Source organism: Acinonyx jubatus, chromosome D4, assembly GCF_027475565.1.
Source record: "Acinonyx jubatus isolate Ajub_Pintada_27869175 chromosome D4, VMU_Ajub_asm_v1.0, whole genome shotgun sequence".
NCBI classification, from domain to species: domain Eukaryota; kingdom Metazoa; phylum Chordata; class Mammalia; order Carnivora; family Felidae; genus Acinonyx; species Acinonyx jubatus.
In genome coordinates, this window is record NC_069391.1 from 88,938,621 (window position 1) to 88,964,402 (window position 25,782).

General features: G+C 52.7%; 1 protein-coding gene across 8 annotated transcripts in view; it reads left to right on the forward strand.

Moving 5' to 3' along the window:
* The window catches only part of AUH (AU RNA binding methylglutaconyl-CoA hydratase), a 353,019-nt gene that overhangs the window by 159,817 nt on the left and 167,420 nt on the right, over positions 1-25,782 (forward strand). For all 8 annotated transcript variants that reach the window (XM_053205356.1, XM_027041185.2, XM_027041186.2 and 5 more), the window contains one exon: positions 1,576-1,716. In XM_053205356.1, the coding sequence (XP_053061331.1) occupies positions 1,576-1,716 (141 nt within the window). The remainder of the gene's footprint in view (positions 1-1,575; positions 1,717-25,782) is intronic.

The following is a 25,782-nucleotide window of genomic DNA, read 5'->3' on the forward strand; positions in this document are numbered from 1 at the left end:
GGTGCACGCTTTGTTTTCTGATAAACTTGCGCCGCTCACTTCATGCAGGATAATTTGCAAGTAAAGTACTGTTCCTTATTTTCTTAAGATTTCAGGAACGTGTTGTTCGGCCCGTGACACGTTCAAATGCCAGTTCATTTTCGCGGAGCGGGAAATAATTACATGAATGGCGAAAATATCAAACGTGTGCCGAATGACTGGTCTCTCCCCACGGATGCGTGGTCTATTGCTGATTGAGCACCATTTAACTTCCTGCAAGTTCGGATGAAGTCACCAGAGCGGATCTGAAAGCAAAGAGCTCCTCCCCTTGTGACTGCAGAGATCACAGACTCATGTATCAGAGCGAGGGGAAAGTGCCCACTTGTCTGCGAAGTTTGCCTTTCCTGTGGTCTTTCTTTCGGCAGAGCTAGGGTGGTCCTGATGCTGTGCCCGAGTCCGGTGGCTCCTCGAGGGAGCTGCCCCCCACGGGGCGGGCTGCTGCCCACGTTGTCCTCCAGCATGCAGAGCGTTTGCGCGGCCTTACTCAGAACCACGGCAAGCTGACACACGCTGGCGACGTGGTGGCGATGCCCAATGTCCTGATGAAGATGAAGAAGACCTGGGGGGAGGGTGGTTAACTGAGCACAGTCCCTGTTCAGGGGAAAAGCATTTCACATCATCTCAGAGCAGGAGACACACTGGTTTTCAAGGACGCTTGTGCTGGTTAATCTATAACCTTTCTGGGAAAGAAGAGGCCTCGCGAGTCACAGAAGCTGGGAGACAAGGAGAGTTGCAATAATGGCCCAAAGAAAACGCAGATTGTCTTGACTCATTTCTGGGAGTTAACGGATCATTTCAAATTCATTAAAAACTAGACGGTTTTCCTTAGTCCTTTTCCCCCCCCCTCCTCTTCTGGCTGTCAAAATGGCTTGTCACAGAGTTATCACTTTTCTGGCCACTTTTCTTAGAGCTTTGTAGGTAGGTGGACCCAAGTAGCTGGGTGTTGCTCACAGATGCCATGCTCCACGGGAAATGCTTGTGTCTCGTGAGGGCTTGTTGGTGGCGGGCCATTGACCCTTTGTGTCCCTGGACCATGGCTCTCTCTTGTGATAGGTCCTACAGTCGCTCTGATCCGGGGTCTGAAACTCCTGGCAAGCAGACACTTTCTTGTATTTAATTGTGCCATTGTATTTCTTCGTCCACCCACCAAGTTAGCTATTAATGTATGTGTAGGTCGGCGTTATTGGGCTTTATCAAAATGGCAATGTGATCAATTTCTTATGTTACAGAATAACTGTACATTTGTCCCGAAAGAAAAACTACAGCATTTAAAAGTTCCTTGGTAATGTTTTGGTAAAATGGGAACCATTTTTCCTCATTGACGACACAGGCTGTATACAGACTGTGCTTGGAGGTGTTTCGGGTGTTAGGGATTGAACCCTCTGCTCAAAACACCTGTGGGTCCCAGTCCCTGAAAACCCACCATCCCTTTGGACTTTCGGAGTCCTTGGCTTTGGGAGACCCCCCCTCCCCACAGATCCTTAGAGGGCAGGCTCCCCACCCTCAAGCACGTGGTTTGGGGCATCTATTTTTCAGGTGCATTCTCCAGGCAGTGAGAGAGCAGGGTGCCCGGCAGGGGGAATTGAGGTTGCCAAGGACAGCCCAAGACGCGGAGCTCGAGCTGTTGGGGCCAGACCCCATCGTCCTGTTCCTGCAGCGCGAGGCCAAGAAGACAAGGTAGGAGGAGGCCATCCTCAGTGAGCTGACTGTCCCCTGTGGGGCAGCAGAGTGAGCTCAGCCACCAGCTTGTCTGTCCCGTTTTCAAGTGTGTGTTGCCTGTTTTGGTTGGAGGGAACACGGACAAGATCACGGCAGATGTGAATACGGACAAGATGAGGGAATTTGGGCTGGTCGTTAGGGTTAATGACCACCGCGTGTGAGGCCCCAAACCTCTGCGGCTGTTCCGTGCTGGGTTTACTCTCCACAGCCCCCAGAGGGAGAGTTCCAGGTGACTCCCGGGGGGCAGAACCTGGAGCACAGAGTGAGTGCAGGAGGGCAGTGGGGTCGGGAGCTCTCCCCCCACCCCCACCGCCGGGTCCCATAGCTACGTGTTCGCAGCCAGCTCCCAGAGACCCTTGGGAACGGGTTTGCCCCTTGGGGGGCCGAGAAAGTGGAGGGCTGGATCAGTGGCAGGCGCCGTGCCCAGAACCCCGAAGTCTCATCACTGCGCTCTGGCGGGACGTGGGGCCGGCCGCGGGGGCTGGGAGCGGGGCATTGCCTCCCTCAACTGGCGACCGGAGCGTGAGTTTGGGGACTTGTGGTTTGTGGTGATACCAAAAAAGGAAGCCCGTGTGGCTCGAGAGCCCCCCGTACTCTTGGGACAGCATGGCGAGCACCTCGCTCTGCTCTGCACTCTCACTCACCCAGAGCCCCGCGTTCAGTTCGAGCGTCACAGGTGCGCTCTGCGTGTCTAGAGAGCACCCAGGAGCCCTTTGACCAGGTTTCTTAGAAGGTCAGCGAGGAGACCCACCTCAGGCAAAGCATCTCGTCATCTGAGTCTGCTGGTTCATTTGTAGAGGGCGGTTACGTGGTGCTCGTGACCGGTTGTGCACACAGATCGGACGCGTCTGCCTGGGAGCGGGAGAGCCGTCTTCCACGGCTGTGCTGGCACCTTGTTTCATGTTTCAGAAGAGCCGTGCTGGGACAAGGCAGGGGGCTCCGGGACGATTCAGAAACGTGGCGTTCACCCTGGGAAAGGGGAGTCAGGGACAGCTGGGAGACGCGCAGTGTGAATCCGGCCCCGGTGACACTTCTCCTGGAGGCCCTGTGCCGTCTACACAAGGCTGAGGACCGTGGTCAGCAGGGGAAGCCGCTTGGGCTCTTCCGGGCCTAGGAGTTGCCCCGACCCCTGCGGCTGAAGCAGAAGCAGAAAGCGAGCAGTCCCGGCAGGGCCGTAAGAGCACGAGGAGGGGCAGAGGACAGCTCTCCTAACGTGGCCGTGCTGTGTCCCCGGCGTCACCCGGATCGCGCCCCTTCTGCTGACGCAGGCTGAGGACGTGGGAGGTACACGGGTGCCCAGTGCCGCTCGCTGCCGTGTTCGCAGTACCAGTGTTGAGGGCGGGGGTGGGGCGGTGGGGAGGGGGTTCTCATGCTCGATCGGCCCTCCCCAGGCTGCCTGGCTGTACCCCGCCAACACAGAGGAGAGGCTGGGAGGGATGTGACCAGACCAGGAACAGAGCAGGCTCCCCGCGGGGGCCGCCGCCCGCACCTCGCAGCTGACACGCAGCCCTGACGCGTGGCCCGGGAGACCACCGTGTGACACGTTCATCACATGCGGCGAACCCGCGGTGCAGAGTGCGATCGAAGGCCGCCGAGGAGAGTTGCGAAATCACCGCGGCATCCCCTGAGGCTCGGGGCCAGACTCCCGTCGCCGTGATGTTCACAGGCAAAGGGTTCAGAGGAATTTGAAGGTGGGCGAGTGCACTTTCCTGACCTTTTCAAAAATAGGCCACTTTCACTTTCAGCCTCCGAGCCCAGTTGAATGAAACCTTTGTGCAATTTACAGAAAGTGAAGCGCGGGTCTGCGAGCCGGAGAAGCTCAGACTCCTCACGGCCTCTCCTGCGCTGAGTCACATTTCTTCTGAGTTGTCTGTTAACACTTGCCTGAAACACACTTTCTCTGAAGCTCAGAACTTGCTCACAGGCGGCCCTCATCCGAGTGCTTTAAAAATACAAGAAACGTGTGACGCACCATTCAAGACAGGAAATGACAGGCCACATGCAGCCTGGTGCAAAGATGCTCCGGTTATGGTGAGATGATATTGGTGGGAGGTGTCAGGGGCTCCTCCGTTGGATGCTTACAGAACACCAGCCGAGGTCTGCACACAACGTGAAAAGGCACTTTCTCTGCGTCCGGTCTTTGTGGGGAGTATGCGTGGCATGGGACTGTCAGTCCACCCTTTTAAACACGAACAGTTTGGGGGCGGTCAGTTAAGTGTCCGACTCTTGATTCCTGCTCAGGTCATGATCTCACAGTTCTTGAGTTCGAGCCCCACGCCGGGCGCAGTGTGAAGGCTGCTTAGGATTTGGTGTCTCCCGATCTCTCTCTTTCAACATAAATAAATAAACTTAAAAAAAAGACAAACAGTTTTATCCAGGCCCGTCCACTGTGCTGGTACTTCCGAGGTCAGGTAGAGTGGGTGACTTCTCATGCACTGTGTGCATATTTTTTACAGATTTAAAAAAAACTGTCATTCAACATTTTATCTGTTTTTGAGAGACAGAGACAGAGTGTGAGCTGGGGAGGGGCAAAGAGAGAGAGGGAGACACAGAATCTGAAGCAGGCTCCAGGCTCCCAGCTGTCAGCACAGAGCCCAGCGTGGGGCTTGAACCCATGAACCATGAGACCATGACCTGAGCCAAAGTCGGATGCTTACCCGAGCCAGGCGCCCCATGCTATGTGCATATTTAAAAATGATTGCAGGTAGAGGGGTGCCTGGATGGCTCAGTCAGTTAAGAGTCTGACTCTTGGTCTTAACTCAGGTCGTGATCTCACAGTTAGTGGGTTTGAGCCCCGCTTCGGGCTCTATGCTGACGTTGCAGACCCTGCTTGGGATTCTCTCTTTCCTTCTCTCTCTGCTCCTTCCGTACACACTATCTCTCTCTCTCACTCTCAAAATAAATAAACTTAAAGAAAACACAAATATTTGCATGTAGAGATAGGAAAATTTGTGTTGAATTTCTTGTAAAATTCAACAGAACTGACATTTTTAATTGTATCCAGTCTTCCCCAAGGATAAGCTAGTCTTGGAAAGTGAATGTGAGGAGGAAAGTCATGGTCAAGGGAACCAGGAAAAAGAACAGAGTCCTGGCCTGAGACAGACGGGTCCTACCTCTCTTGCCCCATGACCTCCAGCAGATACAGAATAAAGGTCACATCTGTAAGAAAAATGACCTCCTCTAGTCTATTTGTCACCCCTGAGAGCAGAGTTCTCCAAAGCTGTTGTCACCTGGGGAAGTTACGTGTCGATGCCTTTGGGGCTCTATTTCATAACTTTTGAATTGGTTCTGGGATTGGAGCCCTGACATCAGAGTTGAGGGACAAGACACCTTTGTGGGTTTTGTGGGGATTCTGTTTTATTTTGTTTTTTAACGTATAATTTACATACCAAAGGAGTCGCCCTTTAAGCTGCACAGTTCAGCCGTCTTCATTTCTTCACAGAGTTGTACAACCATGACCACTGTTTAATGCCAGAATATTTTCATCAGCCCCCAAAGCAGCCCTGTACTCATTAGCGGTCTGTCCCTTGCCACCAACTTCTGGCAACCACTCAGCTGCTTTCTGTCTCTGGATTCACCCGCTTAAGACATTTTACCTAAACAGGTTTATACAATATGTAGCCTGTGACGTCTGATGCTTTTTTTCACGCGGCGTTATGTTTTCAAGGTTCATCCATGGTGTGGTACGCATTGCCCCTTCGTCCTTTTTGTGACTGAAGATACTCCATTGTGTGGACATGCTACAGTTTTGTTTATCCACTCATCGGTTGATGAACTTTTAGGTGGCTTCCACTCTTCGGCTATTACGGACGCTGCTCTTGTGAACAGGCATGTACAGTATTTGTGGGGGTTTATTTTACCATTTCTCTTGGGTGTTCACCCAGGAGCCGAAGTAGTACTGGGTCACACAAAACTTTATGTTTAACTTTTCAAGGAACTGCTAAACTGGTTTCCAAAATCATGCACCATTTTACCGTCCCATTGGCAATACGTAAACGTTCCCATTTCTCAACATCCTCAGCAGCACTTGTCATTGCCTTTTTTTTTTTTTTTTAATCTTAAAAAATTTTACGTGTGAGGTGGAGAGAGAGCGAGCCAGGGAGAGGGGCCGAGGGAGAGAGAGAATCTTAAGCAGGCTCCACACTCAGCATGGAGCTTGACACGGGGCTCAATCCCGCGGCCCTGGGATCATGACCTGAGCTGGAATGAAGAGTCAGTTGCTCAACAGACTGAGCCACCCAGGTGCCCCCGTGTCAATGACTAATGGTGTTCAAGATCTTTGCGTGTGGTTGTTGGCTATTTGTATATCTTTTGGAGAAATGTCTATTCAGACCTTCTGTCTGGTTTTAATTAGGTTCCCATTTTTTTATTGCATTGTAACTGTCCTTTATATATTCTGGATACAAGTCATTCCAGATACAAATTATCTTATTGGATATATGACTTATAAATCTTTTCTCCTGTGGGCTGTCTTTTCACTTTTTTGATGGTGTCCCTTGAAGCACTAACGTTTTAAATTTTGACGAAGCCAAATTTATCTGTTTTTTCCCTTGTGCATTGTGCTTTTGGTGTCCTAAGAAACTATTCCCCAACCCAAGGTGATAAAGATGTGTTTTTGTCTAAGCACTTTATAGTTTTTAGTTTTTACATTTAGGTTTTTGATCCATTTTGGTTAATTTGTATATATGGTGTGAGGTGGGGTCCAACTTCCTCCTTTTGCTTGTGGAAATCCAGTTGTCCCAGGATTTTTTGTTGAAAAGACTATTCTTTCTTCTCTTGTATTATCTTGGTAACAGATTTATTTCTAAACTCTTAATTCTACTCCATTGTCTCTCCTTATTGTGATTTGATCATGCAGTTGTTATTTTTTATTCTATTGATACAGTTATTACATTAATTGATTTTTCTTTTTTAAATTTTTAATGTTTGTTTATTTTTGAGAGAGAGAGAGAGAGAGAGAGAGAGAGAGAGAGAGGGAAAACTCAAGTGGGGGAGGGGCAGAGAGAGAGGGAGACACAGAATGTGCAGCAGGCTCCAGGCTCTGAGTTGTCAGCACAGAGGTCAGCTCGGGGCTTGAACCCAGGAGCCGCGAGATCATGACCTGAGCCAAAGTTGGATGCTCAACCAACTGAGCCACCCAAGTGCCCCCACATGAATTGGTTTTTAGATATTAGGCCAACCTTGCACTCGTAAGATAAATTGCTTGGTCATGGTGTATATTCCTTTTTGCTGGATGTGGCTTACTAATATTATGTTCAGGATTTATGGGTTTAGGTTTAGAAGGAATATTATTGTGTAGTTTTCTTTCTTGTGATGTCTTTCTTCAGTTTCGGTATCAGGGTAATACCGGTTTCTCAGAACAATTCCGGAAGTCTTTTCTTTTTTAACAGAAGTGTTTGTGTAGGATTGATGTTAATTCTACTCTAATGGTTCGGTGAAATTTATCCGTGAAACCGTCTGGACCTGGGCTTTCCTGTGTTGGAAATGCTTTGATTGTGAATTTACCCTCATGTTTTACCTCAGTACAGACCTTCTATTTCTTCTTGAGTCAGTTTCAATATTCTCTTTCTTTTTAGGAATTTTAAATTTCATGTAGGTTATGTCATTTCACATACAGTTTTTCACCAAGATCGGTAGCAGTTTTGCCCCCTTTCATTCCTGATTTTAGTATTTCAGGCTCCTTCCTTTTTGTCACTGTTCATCCCGCTCGATTTACCTGTTCTGTTGCTTTTCAACGAATCAGCTTTTCATTTTGTTGTGTTTTTTTCTCTATTATTTTTCTGTCTGCTTTTTCATTTATTTTTAGTCTAATCTTTATTATTTCCTTCCTTCTACTTACTTCAGCTGTAGTTTCCTCTTGTTTTTCTAATTTCTCAAGGTAGAACGTTAGGTTATTGGATTTGAGGTCTTTTTCCTGTCGGCACATACCACGCACATGTCTCTCCGAGCACGCTTTACTTGCATCCCGTAAGTTTCGATATGTTTGTGGAAAAGAGTTAATTAACATGACAGGTCTGAATTACTATTCTTGGGAAAGACTGGTTGCAAGATGGGCCCCTGGCCTACATTTGGAAACTTACATTTGGGGGAATTCCCACCATTTCCAGAACTGGTAAAAGTTATGCCTACACTGTACAGACAATATGGCTTATGCTTTCCTTTTCGGAATATGGGATTTGGATTTTCGCCAAGCAGAGTACGCCTGCACGTCTAGCCCCAGCAGAAGCCCTGGGCCCTGAGTCTCTAATGAGATATTGGTGACACTTACACATCTGGTTATACTTTGTTGCTGGAGGAATTTAACTCCTCCTGTGTTACTCCACTGGGAGAGGACCCTTGGAAGCTTGTGGCTGGTCTCCCCGACAGCCACCCCTCCACCTTTTCCTTTGCTGCTTTGCTCGGTATCCTTTTGGTCATAGTCTATTTATTGAGTGCCATGAGTCCTCTAGTGAATTACCAGACCTGAAGGTGGTCTGGGGACCCTGACACGTGTGGTTTTGTGCTCATTCATCTCAAAGTATTTTTGAATTTCTCTTGTGAGGTTTTTGCCTTGCTGGTCTTTTAGGATTGTGTTCCTTAATTTCCACATGCTTGCGAACATCCCAGATGTCCCTGTATTATTGGGACAAATTTAATTTCAATTCTGTTGTGCTGGCAAATATACTTCAATCTCATCATTGTATAATTTCAGTCCTTGGCATATGTTAATGAGGCTTTTTTTTTTTTAATGGCCTCAAATATGATCTATCCTGGAGAAGGTCCCATGTGCATATGACAGGAATGTGCGTTCTGCTGCTGAACAGAGCGTTCTACTAGGCCGGGTTCATTTGTAGTCTCGTTTCATTCTTTTATTTCCTGTTGGTCTTCCACTTCTTCTACGCGGCATTTAAAGTGAGGTATTGAAGTCTGCAACTACTGTTGTTGAATTGTCTATTTCTCCCTTCAATGCTGTCAGGTTTTCCTTCATGTATTTTAGGACTCTGTTGTTGTTAAGCATATGTATTGATGATGATGATGATGATGATGATGATGATGTCTTCTTGTTTAATTAATCCCTTTATCATTATAAAATATGCTTCTCCATCTATAGTAGGTTTTTATCTTGAAGTCTGTCTTGTCTGACATTAGGATAGCCACTCCAGTTCTCTTGGTTGCTTTTCTGTGCTATATTTTTTCTATCCTTTTGCTTCCAACCTCTGTAGGTCTTTGAATCTAAAGTGTATTTCTTGTGGACAGCATAAAGTTGGATCATATTTTTTTAATTCATTCTGTCCATTCTGCCTCTTGACTAGAGTGTTTGGCCATTTATTTACATTCAGTGTAGTTATTGATCAGGTGAGATACACATCTGCCACTTGCTCCCGTGTAGCGTTGTACCCTTCCCCTACTGCTATGCCATTATTGTCCTGTAAATTAAATCTGTATGCATTCTAAGTCCATGAGAACAGCTTGATAACTATTGTTTTATGCAGCTTTTAATTCTGATTGGAGGAAAAAAAGTTAAAGATGAAAAATATATTTATAATTTTTTATATGTGTTGCTACCTTTACCAGTACACTTACTTCTCCCCTCCCCCCGCCCCCAGTGGTTTGAATCACTCTCCAGTGTCCTTTCATTTCAACCCAAAGGACACCCTTTATAGAAGTTATTGTAAGGAAGTTCTGCTAGTGACAATTTCTCTGTTTTTGTTTGCCTTGAAATGTCTTAATTTTTTCTTCATTTTTGAAGGAAAGCTTTATTCGGTATCTGCTTCTTGGTTGGCAGTCTGTATTTCAGCACTGTGAATATGTCATCCTGCTGCCCTCTGGTCTGTGTGGCTTCTGGTGAGAAATTGGCCATTAATCTTTTGAGGGGCCCTTTGTGAATGACAAGTCACTTCTCTCATGCTGCTTTCACGATTCTTTGGGTGCCTTGTGGCAATTTATTATAATGTGCCTTGGTGTGGATCTCTTGGGGTTCATCCTGCTTGGATTTCCTTGAGCTTTTTGGATGTGTAGATTCATGTCTTTTTTTCAAATTTGGGAAGTCTTTGACCATTAGCTCTTTAAGTATTCTTTCTACTGCTATCTCTCCTTTCCCTCTGGAATGCCCATTATGCATATGATAGTACACTTGGTGGGGTCCCATGGGCCTCTGAGGCTCTGTTCACTTTCCTTTGAACTTCTTTCTCGCTGTTCTTTAGATTTGATAATTGCTATTGATATGTCTTCAAATTCACAGATTCCTCTGCCGTGTCATAGCTGTTCCTGAGACTACTAGTGAGTTTTTGGTTTTAGTTAATAGAATTTCAACTTTAGAATTGGTCTTTGGTTCTTTTTTTTACAATTTTTCTTTACTTATATTCCTTGTTTTGTGAGACATTGTTCTCATACTTTCCTTTAGTTCTTTGAAGATAATTAAAATAACTTTTAAAACCATTTCTGGTAAGTTCAATGTCTCGGGGTTTTTTTAGGAATAATTTCTATTGGTTGCTTCTTTTCTTTGTATGGATCACACTTTCTCGTTTCTTTACATGTCTTAACAATATTTTGTTGCATAGGTATTTAAAATAATATAATATGGCAAAAAGTAAATAAAATAATATGGCAACCCTAGAAATCAGGTCCTTGCCTCTCCTGTCCCAGGTTTGTGGTTGCTGTTTATTATTGTTGCTGTTTGTTTATGCCTTAACTTGTCTGAGATAAGTCTGTATTCTTTATTGTTTGTGATCCCTGAAGTCTCTGTTTAATTTAGCGATCAGCTAAATGACCGGACTGAGATTCCTCTAAATGCCTTGAAGCAGTGAATCTCCAGGTCTTGGGAGGGGGCACTGTGTGCATGCTGGGGCTTGCCTCCGATGCTTTGTTGGGCAATTGGCAACCTTGCCTCAGCCTTCACTTCCTTGCAGAGCCACGGGGTCAGCCAGAGATGAGAGTTAGAAAGCCTTCTCAGGTCTTTGCTGAGCGTGTCCACAGCCCTGCACGTGCATACTGCCTTCTAGACTCCTAGGAACGTGTCAGAGGTTTTCACAGCCCACTATAGGCATCTCATCCCCCAGCTTCTTTTTTGTACCAGCTGCTGTCACCGCCTCAGGTGACTTTGGTGCTAAATTGTTGCCACCGATCGTTTCCCACAAATACCCCGTAGAAAGCTGTTCACAGGAGGGGTTTCTGAGTCAGGTCGGATAAAGACAAAGCCTGTGAGTCAGGGTTTTCCTTAGTAATTGGGCCTCCAGGATGCTGCCGGACAGGCCAGAAAATGACAGAGGCCCAAGAAGAGAGCTTTGGGGGAGGCTACAGACACAGTGGGGGTTGGGGCAATGGCTACCCTGAGTTTCAGATGGTTGGGTTTTAAGGAGTTTGGAAAAGTGGGTGTATGGCAATTTAAACCTCCACAGAGCTTGATGTTCTTCCTGAGACTCAGCCATTTTTCCTGAAGAAATGCTCATCAGATGGTTGCAAGCTTTTGGTTAATTTCTAAGGGTTTTGTAAAAAACACTTGATCTTGAAAATGACTGCTTATACAGAGAAGCAGGTTCTGGAGGTTCTCACTGCACTTTTCCTACTACATGACCCACCCAGCTGGCTGACTTTTTTTTTTTTTATTTTTTTTTTTAACGTTTGTTTTTGAGAGACAGAGAGAGCACGAGTAGGGGAGGGGTAGAGAGAGAGGAAGATACAGAATCCGAAACAGGCTCCAGGCTCTGAGCCGTCAGCACAGAGCCTGACGTGGGGTTCGAACCCACGAACCGCGAGATCATGACCTGAGCCAAAGTTGGACGCTTAACTGACTGAAACACCCAGGCGCCCCCCAGCCAGGTGATTTTAATGCAACCATGTGTATCGCAGATGTTGTTATTGATAAATAACATCTGACTTCTGGTACATCAAAACTGATGTTTATTGAATGATAATATATTAACCATTAATACTAATACTATGATATTAATTATCCACGATATTATGCTATTTATTGTTGTTATTACAGCCCTCAATATTTAATATACCTTACTTTCCAAATGTAAAGCTTGTTTACAGTCAAAGAAGTATGGGGTTTACTGCTATGTTGTCATTTGAATGTGTGCTCTGAGCACAGGCCCAGGACATTTGCCGTTCTGGCTGCAGCTGCCCCTGCCTGGTCATGACATTGGCTCGGTCTGTGGAGCATTCGTGTGCACTCAGCCACCGGTGGCAAAGCTAACGGCCATAAATCAAAGCAAATCAATGCACAAATGCAGAATTCAAGTGGTAAAAATCAAGAGTTAGTTATTGAAATCCTGGCAGGTATGTGTTTTGTGTTTCAGGAGGAGTATAAACTTTCCTTCCATCTGTGAAGTTCATGTTCCACTGTTGGGCATTAACACTATGATGACAGAGCAGTTTATTAATTCAAAATTGTCAGATATGGGCCAGGATTTCAAGTACAGTAAGAGTTTGCTAGTGGGATGGAATCCAAGAGAGAGTCCTTTTGGTTTTTTTGTTTTGTTTTGTTTTGTTTTGTTCTTTTTTGGTAATTTTTTTTTGGGGAAAGAGTCCTTTTCTAAAATGCAAAAAAAAGAAAATAATAAAGAGGGAACTTGACAATTTATTGTTCCTAATATATGCCAGGGAACCAGATACACTCTGGTCGGCTGCTAGGGTGTAAAATGGGCCCTTGATGAAGTTCCAGAAGAAGTGTTTGGCTAAGGTGCCGTTGAAAACAGCAGGTTGGCACGGGGGGCCCCAGAGCTCCTTGGACACAGTGGCCGTTGTCGTTGCCGGGGCTTAATTACGGTTCTGCTCCCCTCGAGTCTGCGTGGATGTCACAGATGCAGTTCACACTACACGGGCTCTTTATTCGTGTAATAATGAGAGCATATTTATTTGTCTTGAGTATTTCACAAGTGTCCTCTTTGGATAATACCGGCAAGATTAAGTAAGAGTTTCTCGCTAACACTGTTGCTCAAGAATATCAAACACGATGGGCTGAGAGTGGATGGATGACGCGTACGTCTTTGGCTCCTGGCGTCTTTGATTTTTTTTTTTTTTTTTTTGCTTCCCTTTTCTTACGTATAAAATAATCTTATTGTGGGGCCATGGCTATTGTTTCTAACACAAATGCCAGGAACCACTTAGCAAAATATTTTATTTCAACTTTAATGGGTAGTTTTGGTAACGATCAAGAGTGACGCGTTCAAGTCAGCCACAACACGGAGCCACAAACCAAGGACTTCAAAGAGAGTTCTTTTTAGAACTCTGAAGGAACTGCAATTTCTATTTCTACTTCTCCACATTATCCAACTTAATTATTGGCAATAAGTGGCTGTTGGCAGGAAGCACACATCACGTGGCTCCAGTTCTGCTTTGGAAAAGGTCAGCAAGAGGCAGAAACGCTGGGCTCCGATCCCCGGACACGTGCTCCAGAGCCCATTATGCAATGTTGCCCTCACTGATTAATGGCCGCTTGCACAAGAAGTTTCTCATTACCCCAGATGCAAGCATCCTGGGAATGATTAACTTTGTGACATAACTCTCCACACACAACTACGAAAGATTCACACAGAGCTTCAAAATAATGTGCTTCAGAAATAACCCAATGTGTTTCGGCTTCTTAATGTGTGCATGATTAACAACTGCTTTACGGCCACTGAGTGAAACGGAGAAACCTAGTGGGGAGGTTTTTGTTCTGTTTTGTGTTGTTTGTTTGTTTGGAGGAGTAGGAGTTTCCTGAGACTGGTTCACGTACGAGCCCTCCTATTTTAACTTTACCTTCATGTATTCTAATTTGCTGTGGAAAGCGCAGGTCTGTTTTACAGAGCTCCGTCCTATGAACTAAATATTGGCGATACAGTTGCTTTTATTAAACACTTTTTGGGCCAGAGAGACAGAACGCTCATACGCCCACGCACGATGGAGCGTTAGTGTGACGGTTGGTACTGATTTCCTAGGGCCAAAAGGATAAAGTTTAATTCTGCATCTTGTTAAGTATTTTCAAATCTTACCCAGTAGAGTGCAGTCTGAAATGCTTGGCGTAATGGGACTTTTGTTGTAAGTGGCAGGAAATCAACCAGAGTGGCTTAGGTAAAGGGGAGCTTTGTGACTGTCAGCATGGAAGCCAGGCGAGACAGGGGAGTGGCATCCTTGGATGCCGCTGGAGCCAGGGTCTCGGGGCTGCAGGGACACACTCCGTTTCTTGTCACACATTGTCTGGCTTGTAGCTTCGTCCCCTGGACCTGGTCTCATAGACTGGCTTCCCTGATGGCAGCTCCCCACTGCCTGGCTCACCACCAGGGAGGAAGGGGAACTCTCTTCACTCAACACCGACTCAGAACCCTGCAGGAGAGGCCTCTGCTGGGTGAAGTAGACCACGTGGCCTCCCTGTGGCTGTGGGAGTAGGCACTGTGATTGGAGGGTGACTTTTCCAACAGAAGGGAGGGCTGCCATTCTGGCCGGAAAATTCATAGCAGCCATGATGGCCAACCTTGACCCAACCAGCCATCCTTACCCCCACGGGCCCCCCAATCGTGCGAGGCATCCCTCCCTGCGTGTCCACAAATACAAACGTTTGCCCTGAGCCCAGCTCTAAGCGCACGCCCCCGGGGCGCATCTACCGGCTCGGGGCCAGGCATCGCTCTGCACAACCAGGTAGACGGTGGCCTCCATGCTGTTCAGCCATCTCAGCACATTGTGCCAGGGAGGGAGGGAACCTTTTGGAAACGGGGATGAAGCACAATGAGCTCTCTGGTCCCCAAATCCCCCATGTCAGAGGAAGGGATGTGACAGGGCCAGTGGATGTCAGACGTGCACGGTTGACCTACTTTCCCGTAGCCGATCTCGGCACCCAGGCTCCCGCTGATTAGGTTTCCCCTGAAGGATCACTGGAGAGACCTTTGTGGGGATCTTTCCGCCTCACTGTTTCGCTTTTGTTGCTGCCCTTGTAGAGGGTCCTGGAACTTGTCGTGGGCTGAGGATCCCCTTACAGCCGCATCTGGCTGGCTAGTGCAGGGGTGGCAGTCCGTCGTCCGACATCCAAGGACACGATCCTTCTCAAATTCCTAGTTGTGACTCTGGACTGGGAGGGACTAAAGGGTTTCGCCGCTTAGCAGCGTGCTTTGCCATTGGGCCCTCTTTAGACCTTGGCTTAGGGGCACCGGCCTTCGTGCAGCGGGACCTAGAGGGCTTGGGGAGGTTCCTGCTGTGCCCCAGCGTGCGGCCGTGTCCGCAAGGGCCTACGCTAGCTGAGGAGTACCGATGTGGCCCGCCTGGGGGGGCGGGGTCAGCCGGTGGAGGGGCCTGGTCAGGGTAAGACTCCAAGCCCGTGTCACATCTTTTTATGTGGCAACTGACACAAACCCAGCCTGAAGTGAGCCAGACCGCCAGAGGGAATCCGCCGACCGGCTGGCGCCAGGACCAACCAGACCCGCGGTCCCGTCTTCCGCCAGCTCTGCCTCTAAGGATGTGCTCCCTGGCAGTGCCCAGCTTGCGTCTTCCGGAGCCTTCCCACCACGGAGTGGGGCGGTCTTCTCTCCGCTCCACCCGGCGGTACCTGGGGAAGGACTTGGGCCCCGTGGCCGGGGCTGAGGACTCCAGGCTTGGAGTGGAGAGACCGGGCGGGAGGCGTCCGTCGCGTGCACAGACGGCCACGTGGAGTGGCCCTGCGCAGGTCTCTGGGGTAAGAAACGTCCGGTTCTTCTCACGTAGGGCCACTCAGAGGATGTGGGTGTGCTCTAAGAGGCACCGTTTTCTCTCGTCCGCGGAGCAAGCAGCTCTCCAGTTTCCTCCTGCCCGACGGGCAGGGGACACCAGGCGGCTTTTCCTAAATACCACATCTTGTTCCCTAAAGAACACTTGCAGAGACGGTGACGCTTGGGCCTCTTTTTTCTGAACAGTATACACGACGCGGCGCCTCCGTTGGAAGTGAGGTGAGATCACTTAGCCTCCAGCGCTGCCGGGTGGCCCCATGAGCGGCAGAACGAGAAAGGGGCAGAGTCGGGAGGGGGGCCACCACACACGCCTTCCCACGCCCTCGGGTCTGGCTGGCCCCGAAGCACACCTTACGATGGCCTGTCTCCACGGTGCTTTGCGTTGTTTTCTGCACAGCGGTTGCAGGCGGGGGTGCAGTTCAGGCTACCGCCCTGCCCCGAAGGCCCTTCTCTGGCTCCGGCCGCGGGGTGGCCATTAGCTTCGTTGCTGAGGGTCCAGCCTTCGGAGTCCAGGCGCTTTGGGGAGGTCCCTGTCACCCCTCGCCTCCCACACTCTGGCCTCACCGAAGGCCAGTGGTGTGGGCGAACGCTAACCGTGGAGCTGTCCTGCAGCCCGGCCAGAGCCACAGGAAGCAGGTCCCCGGGCGGGCGATGATACCTGGTCCCTGCGGGCGGGCAGCCCTGGGAAGGGCCGTGACCCAGGGCGGACCCGCTTCCTGGAACCGGGCCTGATAAGGAGTGGCGTGTTGGCTCCGGGTTTCAGGTGAACTCCCCGTGAGTTACCAACCGCTTCGTCCTAGCTTCGCTTAGGGGTTTTTTAGTACCGGTTTCCCCAAGAAGGACTCTGTGTGTTTGGGGACGGGAGAGAGAGAGAGAGAGAAAGAGTGCATGTGTGTATGTGTGAGCAGCATGATTTCCTTTTGGTAACTATTTTGGAAAACGTTCAGAGAGGCCCCAAATAGTGACCAGCAGCGGGGGGGGCTTGCTGTGCCCTGGGTGGGTCACACGGTCTCCACAGCGGACAGCACCCTCAGGCCGGGTACGCGGGCAATTCTGCAGAGACAGCCACGGCCAGCGCATGCTGGCCACGGTCCGGGAATCCTGCCAGGTCCTTCCCGAGGCCGCGGGACTCCCTGGGACAGGCCTATTACCTCCTTGTAGCGCGTTAAATGCCTGTCACTGACCACCTAAATCTTCCTTGCAGAGTTCTTTGGACCCGTAGGAGAGGAGTGGTGTTCAGATCTAGGTTATTGGAGAGGGTGGAATGAGCTAAGTTTAGTGGAGGCTAAAAATAGAGCACGAGGGCGGGTCAGGCCCGTGGGCTTAGGGGCTGCCTGCCCAGCCCCTGGCCCTCCCCGGGCACTGCATGCGAATGCTGGTTCCAGAAGGTGCTCGTAGCCTATTACTCATATGTCAGGTCCCCTGTCATGATGTATGTCATGCACCAACTGCATTTCCATAGAAGAGAGTGAGTCACCAGCCGGTGGGGCCTCTCTGAGCTTCTGGAAGGAACGGGCTGCAGAGGAAGGGAGTGCTTGTCACAAACCGGAAGGCAGGGGAAGGGGCCTTTTATAGCATTCTGCGGTGGCTTTTTTTCCATAGGTTAATTTTTATCTTAACGACCAAGATAAGGTTGGATGGCCTTTTTATGAGAAATCTATTTAAATACGAGGGATTATTTGAGCTCCATTTTTAAAAGCCAAGGGCATTTTTTCATGGTGCTCAGTGTATAAATAAAACGTATTCATAGCTGTTTGAATTGAATTCATAGCTGTTTGAACTTACAGCGCTCACTGCCTGTGACGTCGTTGGAGTGCCCCCTCCACACGCTGTGGACACAAAATGCCCCTTTGTTCTCGTTCGTGGGGACAGCCGTGAGCGGCCAGGCGCGCCCACCTCGGACCCCGTGAGCTGGGGCTCGCCGCTCAGAACAGATGGCGATTCTCAAACCGAATGCTATTCCGATGCGCGCTCACTGAGGACAAAGATCTAAAAATAGACTTGAATGGGCATAACCTGCAAAAATAAGTTGTCAGCTTCTTTTTACTCCTGCTGGGTTGAAAACAAAGCTGTCAGCAGTTTCTGCGAGTTGAGGAATCCGTGTGCTTTCTTATTTTAGAGAAAGCTTTTTCCGTACGACTGTAATTGAGTCTCCTTAAATCCCTCAGTGTCAACAAACTCCCATCTGCTGTTCTAGAGCCTCTAAGTGAGCGATGAGACACTCGCCGCCTGGGGGGGGGGGGGAGACTGTAGGACAGACTCATGGGCCAGGTGCACAAGGGCAGGGGTCCGTCCTGTGAACACACACTAGGCTCCCAGGCCGGGCTGGGGAGGGCCGGCTGCAGGGGGGGGGGGGCCGCCCGCACTCTCACACCTATTGTGATGCGGGCTGGGCTTTGGGGAGCCTCCTTCCCAAGGTACAGGGTGCCATCTGGCCGTCTGTGAAATGACCCCCATGCTAATGGCGGGTGGACCCTGGGCAGGTCGGGGGTGGCTGGACTCCTTGCCTGGGGAGACAGTCCCTCTTCCGGAAGTCCCCGGGCTCGGCCCCGAGATCCCTCTGAAGGCTCGCAGTTTGACCCGGACCTTTGGGCCCCGCCAAGCGCAGTGTCCCTGCCAGGTGCTGGCACTGAGTGGGATGGGCACCGGCCGGCGCAACACGCAGGGGGCCTCCCAGAGCCACCGCCTGTTTCCAAAGCTTGCCCCCAACGCAGGCACCCCAAACTCAGGCTGCTCACCTGCGGCTTCGGTTCCACTCGGAAACCGTCTCCACCATTTCTGTCCTGCTTAACCTGCACACGCCCTCTGGGCATGATGGAAACAGCCCTGGGGCCCACCTCATGTAGGCGCGCACACACACACACACACACACACACACACACACACACCCCACACACCACATACACAGTGTGCTGAGGAGAAGCCTGATTTCTCCTGGGGCGGGGTTGGTGACGTACCTGAGGATACCAAGGAACGAGGGACGTGCCAAGGGGCTGGGGCGTGGGGAGCAGAGCTGGGCCAGGTCCGTGAGGCCGTCAGCGTGGACCCGGGCGGCGGGCCCCGGCTGACCGCCAGGCGCAGACAGTGTTGGAGGCTCTGGGAATCTGCCCGGAGTCACAGGGCCTCGTTACCCGGTGAATTAACCTGATGTAACCTGTGCGCACCGAGGCGGGGTTGGGCTCACCACTCCGGCTTCTCCCAAAGGCTGAGCTGGGACGGAAGCCGCCCACCCACCCCACCCCCGCCTCTGCCCCTGGGTGCACACTCGCCTGATACTGCCAGCCGGGGCTCCGGGCTCCTGGGGGAGCCGGGTGCTGTCCGCGGCCCCAGCTTCCAGCCCACCACACTGAGACCACAGGGAGCCTCGGCCTGGGTTTCTGACCCCGCATGACCATGCTCGCAGCCAAAGGCACCTCAGACAATCAGGGCTTTGAAAATACTTCAAAGTAATTGGAAAGGATGTCATGGACAGGCACAGGTCCCAAACGCACCATCCTTAAAGGAAATGGAGCTTTGAAAGGAGTAGAAAGAACATGGGACTTCAGAACCAAAGTGAGGTAGACCGCGGAAGCCCCGACGGCCTTTGAGCCCTTGGAACAATGACCGTCTCGGTGGCGGCGAGGTGAGGACGGGCTTCCTCGATCCCCTGGTCCCGACGGCCCAGCCGCCCGGCTCAGCCAGCCGTGTCCGGGCGACGCCACCCCTGAGAGAAAGCGCCCGGCACCGAAGACGGAGGACTCCTTGGAAGAAACCAGCCCGCCGAGCCCCTGGGAAGTCGTAACATGGCGTCACGACCGTGTTGGAGAGGGTCCACGGCGCAGGCCGGGCTGCGCAGCGGGGGCGTTAGACGCCAAGTCCCGCGCGTGAGACAAGGCAGCTGCTGACCTCTGGCAAAGCAACTCCAGTGGTGGGAATTGGTCCTGAGGAGCGGATCGAGCCCGTGCAGCAGCACGTCGGTCTCTGACACCAGCCCACGAGCGCCTTCGCGGGTGGCAAGTCGGGGTCAAGGCACGCGGCGCTCTCCAGCGGACGGCACCCCCCGGCAGCTGGAAGGGTGATGGAGATGCGAGCACAGAACTGCAGGGAAAAGCGCTCCCCGTGCGCTCAGAAGAACGGGCCACGACTCGCTGGGTGCGGCTCACCCCCGGGTTCACGTGATATGCCTCTACTACACGCGCCTTTTCCAGTCTTCCTGCAATTGTGTTAGTGTTTCTACCACGGCCGTAACAAACTTGGCCTGGGAAAGTCGAGGCCTCGGGCCGCACGCACGTGTAATCTTACGGCTCTGGGGGTCGGGAGGCCGACCTGCAGCCCCTTGTCCGTGGGGCTGTTTCCTTCCAGAGGCTGCAGGGGAGGGTCCCTTCGCTGCCTTTCCAGCTGCTGGCGGTGCCTGCGCCCCCGAGTCCCCGGGCCCGCGTCCCCACCCCCACCTGCAGATGCATAACCACACGCAGTCTGAGCTCTCTGTCCCCCGCTGGGACCTGCGGCCACACTGCATGCATTCGGGCTGCCTGGAATCATCTCTCGGTTTTCGGTCCGATGAGCACTCTTGTCTTCCTCCTAGTTTCCTTTGCTTCATCTGCTACCCTATTCCCCCCTCTGTCAGTAACCCAGCAATTTACAGGGTCTGGGGATGAGGACGCGACATCTCTGAGGGGCCGACGTTCTGCTCGCAACGAGATGCGTGCACTTTAATTAGCCAAGAGGACCCGGCCAACCAGAAAGCTCTGGGTGCTTCGTATTCACGTTCTCCGGCTTTACCGACTCCTCCCTGTCATTTTTGTGCCCCGTTGTCCGCTTCTTGGCTCTCGTTCTGAATGTGCAGTGATTCACTCTCAGCATCCTTCATTTCACACCATGTTTTCCATTTCTGGTATCTGGATTGCTGGGGCAGCACAGAGGAGCCTGAGTGTGGTTCAGTTAGGGCCGTGTTACAAGCCATCCCCCAAATTTGCTGCTCGAAACAACACCACCATTTTTTTCTTGCAGTTGTGCGGATCCACTTGGACTGTGCTCAGAGGGGCAGGTCTGCCCCACTCGGCATCAGCTGAGGCTCCTCCTGTCCCCAGGGCCTCTCCATGGGGCCTCTGATCAATCCCATGTCCAGCCCGGCTCCCTGGCAGCATGGGAGAAGGTGGGTGCCCAGACCCTCCTAAGGACAGGGCACGAGACCCTCAGGGGGGCGCTTCCCCTGCAGTCTGTGGGCAGAACGACAGTCAGGCCTGTCCAGTGTTGGGTGGGGAGGGAACAGGCACGAGGTATTCAATGGCACCACATCTGTGCACAGCACAGCACACGCAGGCATTCAGTATTCCTTACCGTGTCTATCGCTGGGACCCCCTTTGGGCCTCAGCTGGTATTCCCGGTGGCCCCCCTTGTCTGTGCCTTCCCGGGAAGCTGGCACATGCGGAGACAGGGCACTGGGTGTGTGCAAGGCAGGACGGCCGGGTACCTGCGGTACCCCTAGGTCACTGGAGACCTAGAAACAACTGCCTGCAGCCCACGCCCCACACTCTGGAGAAGGCAGCCCCTGGCTCTAAGTTCTGCCAGTCCACGGACTCCCCCAAAGACGTTCAGTCTGTAGGGACCGCCATCTTGGTTCAGGCTGTGTGGACCACCCCTGCCCTGACACCCCGCAGGTGTGCACAGGTGACCTTGCTCAGGTGTGCACCTTGAGGCTGACGCACAGCTGCCCTGTCGCCACCCAGCTGCAGGGGGTCCCACTCGTGCCACGTCCCTGGTCCGCTGGGACTTGGGATGCCGCCCAGAGAACACAGGGGCCCCAGAGTGGCCGGAAGGGTGGTTGACGTCATAGAACCGTGAGCCTGTGCACCTGCTAGTTCTAAAAGGTTCTGAGGCACCGAGCCTCCGTTCTCTTTGCTCCGGCCCCCACACGTCCCTCATTTTCTGAACAGGGCTGTTCGTCCTTCCGTTTACCGTCTGAAGATGTGCCACCTCCCACCCCCTCCCCCAGCACTGCCCTCTGTTTCTGTGGGCACATCCAGGGGTGCCCCGGGACACAGGCAGTGCGTCTCCCAGGGTCTCAGGTGGCTGCTGGTGACGCCAGAGCTCTTCACCCCGGACCCCAGTGCTCCAGGAGGGCATCCCCGGGCCACCACCCCGGGACAGACCGTTCACGTCTGTTCAGGCACAGGACTGACAGCGTGCGCTTCTCTGACTACATAAGGCAGAACTGGGGATGGGGACAGGGGGCGGGCAGGCGTTCCCGTTGAACTTCGGACACCGTGGATTGGCCGGGCGGCAGGCGAAGCAGAACAGCTGTCGACACGCCCGTGCTTACGTTTGTGGCTGTGACGCGATAGTGGCGCTTGAACACTCAGTGCATCTCGTGAGTTATGCAGCACACACTCGCATGCCGTCTTGGAAGCAGCACTGCCAATAGAAGTTACAACTCCTGGAAGAGCACGAAGCGGCCAGGAGGCAGCGGGGGAGAAGCCACGGGCGTTCGTGGAAATTTGTCCCGCAGGTGGACAGCTGAAGTCACGAAGCCAGACACGTCTCGCTTCTTCCTAATTAATGGCAGGTTGTAAAGTCAGGGTGTGGGTGGCGTAGTCCTTCTGTCCTTCAAACCCGCTTTGACGGCTCTCGGCCACGAGGATGTCGTCAGGGTCTCCAGGTGCATGGAAACCCGCGTGGAAACGAAGCCGGGTGGCATAACCCCGCGTCACTCCTGCTGCGTCTGCATCCGTCTCCCCGGGGGGAGGAGCGATCCCACAGCGCCGGCTCACCCCGGAGTGGGTGGCGACTTCTGAAAATAGTAATTTGAAACACAAAACACTTTTAAAAAGACAGGAAAGGAAAACTCATCCATACTCGGGCCACTGAAAATGTGCCACCGTCTGCCTTGCCTTTCACGTTTTGGGGCACAGCTGCAGACCAGAATGAGTGTGGGCTGGATTTTGGAACCAGGTCTCCTGGGTTCGGATTTGCTTCCTTCCAGCCGTGGGACCTCAGGGAGGTGACTTGGCTACTCCCTGCCTCAGTTTCCTGGTCTGTGAAGTGGAGGCACAACTCAGCACTCTTCACAGCAGGATACCCGTACCGTTGTCGTGATTCTTCCCGACTGCTTCCCGTGCTCCCAGGAGCAGACACAGGCACACTCACGTGTGAACAGATCCACACACGTGCACACTCGGGCGCGCACACTCCTGCACGGGGAACACGCTCCCACACGTGCCTGTGAATGCACACATACCTGTGCCCCAGAAACGCTAGCGTCAGACTCTCCGGCCGGGCCTGTGGCCGCCTCTCTTGCACCTCAGAATGAGCGCGACCATTTCCCCAGTCGCCTTCCTGTGGGGCTGCCCCGGCTCCTCACTGCTCCCCTCCTGGTGGGCGATTCGGTGGTCCTGAGGTTTTCCTGCGGCGGGGCCTGCCCTGGGGTGAGGACACAGTTTTAGTTTTCCCAGAGACTGCCAAATTGCTGGCCCTGATTCCTGCCGCTCTGCCTTCCCCCTGACGGCAGGGGCCCGATTTCTGATTTCTGCACCTCCCAAGAGGAGGGGACGTGGCCGCTACCCTCCGCCAGCCCCATCCTTGAGAAATGCGCTGTCCTGATTTTCATTTGCGTTTCTGCAGTTCTTAGGATAGTGACGGCCCCACCTTTGTCTTGTGCAACACGCAGGCATCGCTGTGAACAATGTCAATATATTCTTTGGCCTTGATGGTTTGTTTTATGGCCGATCCCCGTTTTTACAAACAACAACAACAACAACATGTGCAGATGATCTAATAATTTGCCAAATGAGCACGTTTGGGTAAAGAGGAACTCCACATCTGGACACTCGGTATTGTTGCCGACAGGCCTCTGCGTGTGGTGCACGCTCTACGAACGACCCGGCGTTGAGTCAGTCATTCGTCACGACCTGGTTACTGAACACCCATCACGTGAGGGCCAGCGTGTCTCAGCTTTGTGCTTACATCAGAAAACGAATCTGTAAATAGCCTGCCTCGTGGGATTTAGGATCCATCCTGAATGACGTGGGAGCTGAGATCAGGGCCGCGTGGTGGAAGGTGGCCGCTCTAGGCGAGAGCCCAGATGGCCCCTGGGGGTGGGGCCGCCGAGCGCCCTCACGTGCCCCTTGCCGGGGGCCGTGACGGAGGACACACTCGGCTGGCGGGCAGACCTGGTTGAGGGCCTGGCCTCCCGATCCCGCGGGGGCTACACGGCAGGATGGTCGGGTGGCACCTGAGTTCTCCTCCAAGCAGGTGGGAGAATGAAGCCCAAAGGGGCTGCCCGGCCCCTGCGGCACGCCCACCCTTCCTGCCTTGTTCTGAGGGAGTCTCCAAGGCCGCCGGTCACAGGCCTGTTTGAATTTGCATGCACCCACCCTTTGGCTTGCGGAGTCCGATGGAATGGAGGGGCAAGCTGGGCCGCGGTGGGGGGCCCGGGCCCCCTGTGCCCGCCTCCTGTACCAGTTAGCTAGTTAGCGAGTTACCCACGGCTGGCCCTGTGCTCCCAGCTCCCAGTTGAAAGGACTTTGATGGCTCGTCCTTGGCCAAGGCGCTTACCTCTGACCCAAGCAGCTGTGGTCAAGAGGGTGCTGGGCCTGCCGGTCGCTGGTGGGGCCGTGGAGCTGTGGCTGCACGGTGTGACCAGGGAAGGGACACGGTTCCCCACGTCCTCAGGGCGTCCCCCTGCACATAGAGCCAAGGCACAGGTGTCCACAACGCCCAGCACAGCAGTGGCCGCTGGTCCGTGGTGAGCATGGGAGGCACTAACCCCTGTGCGTGTGGAGGCCCAGACCTTCTGTCACAGAGCCCGAGCCGTGGGGGCTCCACATGTCCTCTGCACAGCTGCCAGGGCCCCTGGGGGAGATGTCGAGCTTGTAGGCCCAGGCAGGCCTCTGAGGGTGGTGACAGGCAGCCTGTTCGTTTCCTGGGCCGCTGTGACAGTCACTACTGACTTGATGGTTTATATCTTTTTTTTTTTTTTTTAACGTTTATTTATTTTTGAGAGAGAGCTAGAGGGACAGAGTACGGGCGGGAGAGAGGCAGAGAGAGAGGGAGACACAGAATCCGAAGCAGGCTCCGCGCTCGGAGCGGTCAGCACGGAGCTCGAGGCGGGGCTCAAACCCACAAACCATAAGATCACGACCTAAGTAGGAGAGAAGTCAGACGCTTAACCAACTGAGCCACCCAGGCGCCCCCTGACTTGATGGTTTAAAGCAGGGCACGTTCGCTTCTTGCTGGTCTAGCAGCCAGAATTCAGTCCCACTGGGCTGAAGTCAAGGGGTCTGCAGGGTCTGCTCCTTCTGGAGGCTCTGGGGCAGGATCTGTGTTTCCTTGCCCGGCGCCCAGAGGCTGCCTGACTTCCCTGGCTCTAGGCTCCCTCCTGGTCTCATACGCACAGGCCCCAGGCTCCGCGCCCGGAATCCACGATCACAGCACCTTCTCGTTGTCTTCTGACCATCTCCCCGCTGTGGGGACGCCCACCTGGACAGCCCTCAGCCCATCACGTCAGCAAGGTGACGTTCACAGGTTCCGGGGTGAGGACGTGGACGTCTTTGGGGGCCGGCCGCAGGAGGGGAGCCCCTGGGAGGACGCTGCCAATCCCCTGGGCAGGGGTGCCGGGAGGGGGTTCCAGGCAGAGAGAGCAGAACGTGCCACCCGGGGCCCACCCCTGGCCGGCAGGTCGAGCTCCGGACCCACCGCTGACCCAGCCCTGATCTGCACTCGTTACTTCCGGAGCGTGGTTCACTCCGCAGACAGCACGCGTCCTCGCGGGAAGTGATGCACCAGCCAGCGTGGCCGGAGTGGGTGCAGAGCAAGCTGTAGTCGGAGGGGCGGCGGGCGCTGTAGGCGCCCAGGAGGAGCACAGAACTGGTGACTGAGAACTCAGGGTGACAGTATGAATGGGAGAGAGGCCCCGAGTGGGACCAACATCGGGAGGTTAAGAGTCACCAGCCTGACCCTGGATCTGCTGGGACCTGGTCCGTGTTGAGTCCTCCGCAAGCTGTGGGGGGTCGGCCTGCCCGTCTGTCTTCTCTCGTGGCCCTTCTTCCCCGCTCATGTTGCGGCCACCTGTAGTTAGTGGTCTGATCCTCTGTCTGTTTGTCTCTCTCTGCCCCTACACCACCCCCCCCCCCCCAAAATACACTTAAAAATAAAAATGATCTCCCTTCGAAGCTCCTTGAGGACCGTGGCTGGATGAACTCTCGTCTCTGTCCACCTGCAGGTTCCCCACCCCCTCAGCCCCACCTGCTTCGTGGCGATGGGCAGCTTCCGGGGATCAGGGTGAGGGACGTGATTGCCCCTGATGCTGGGGGATGCCCAGCACAGTGAATTTCCGGTGGTACTGGGGAGGCCTGAGACACCGCAGCCCAGAGACCACGAGTGACCA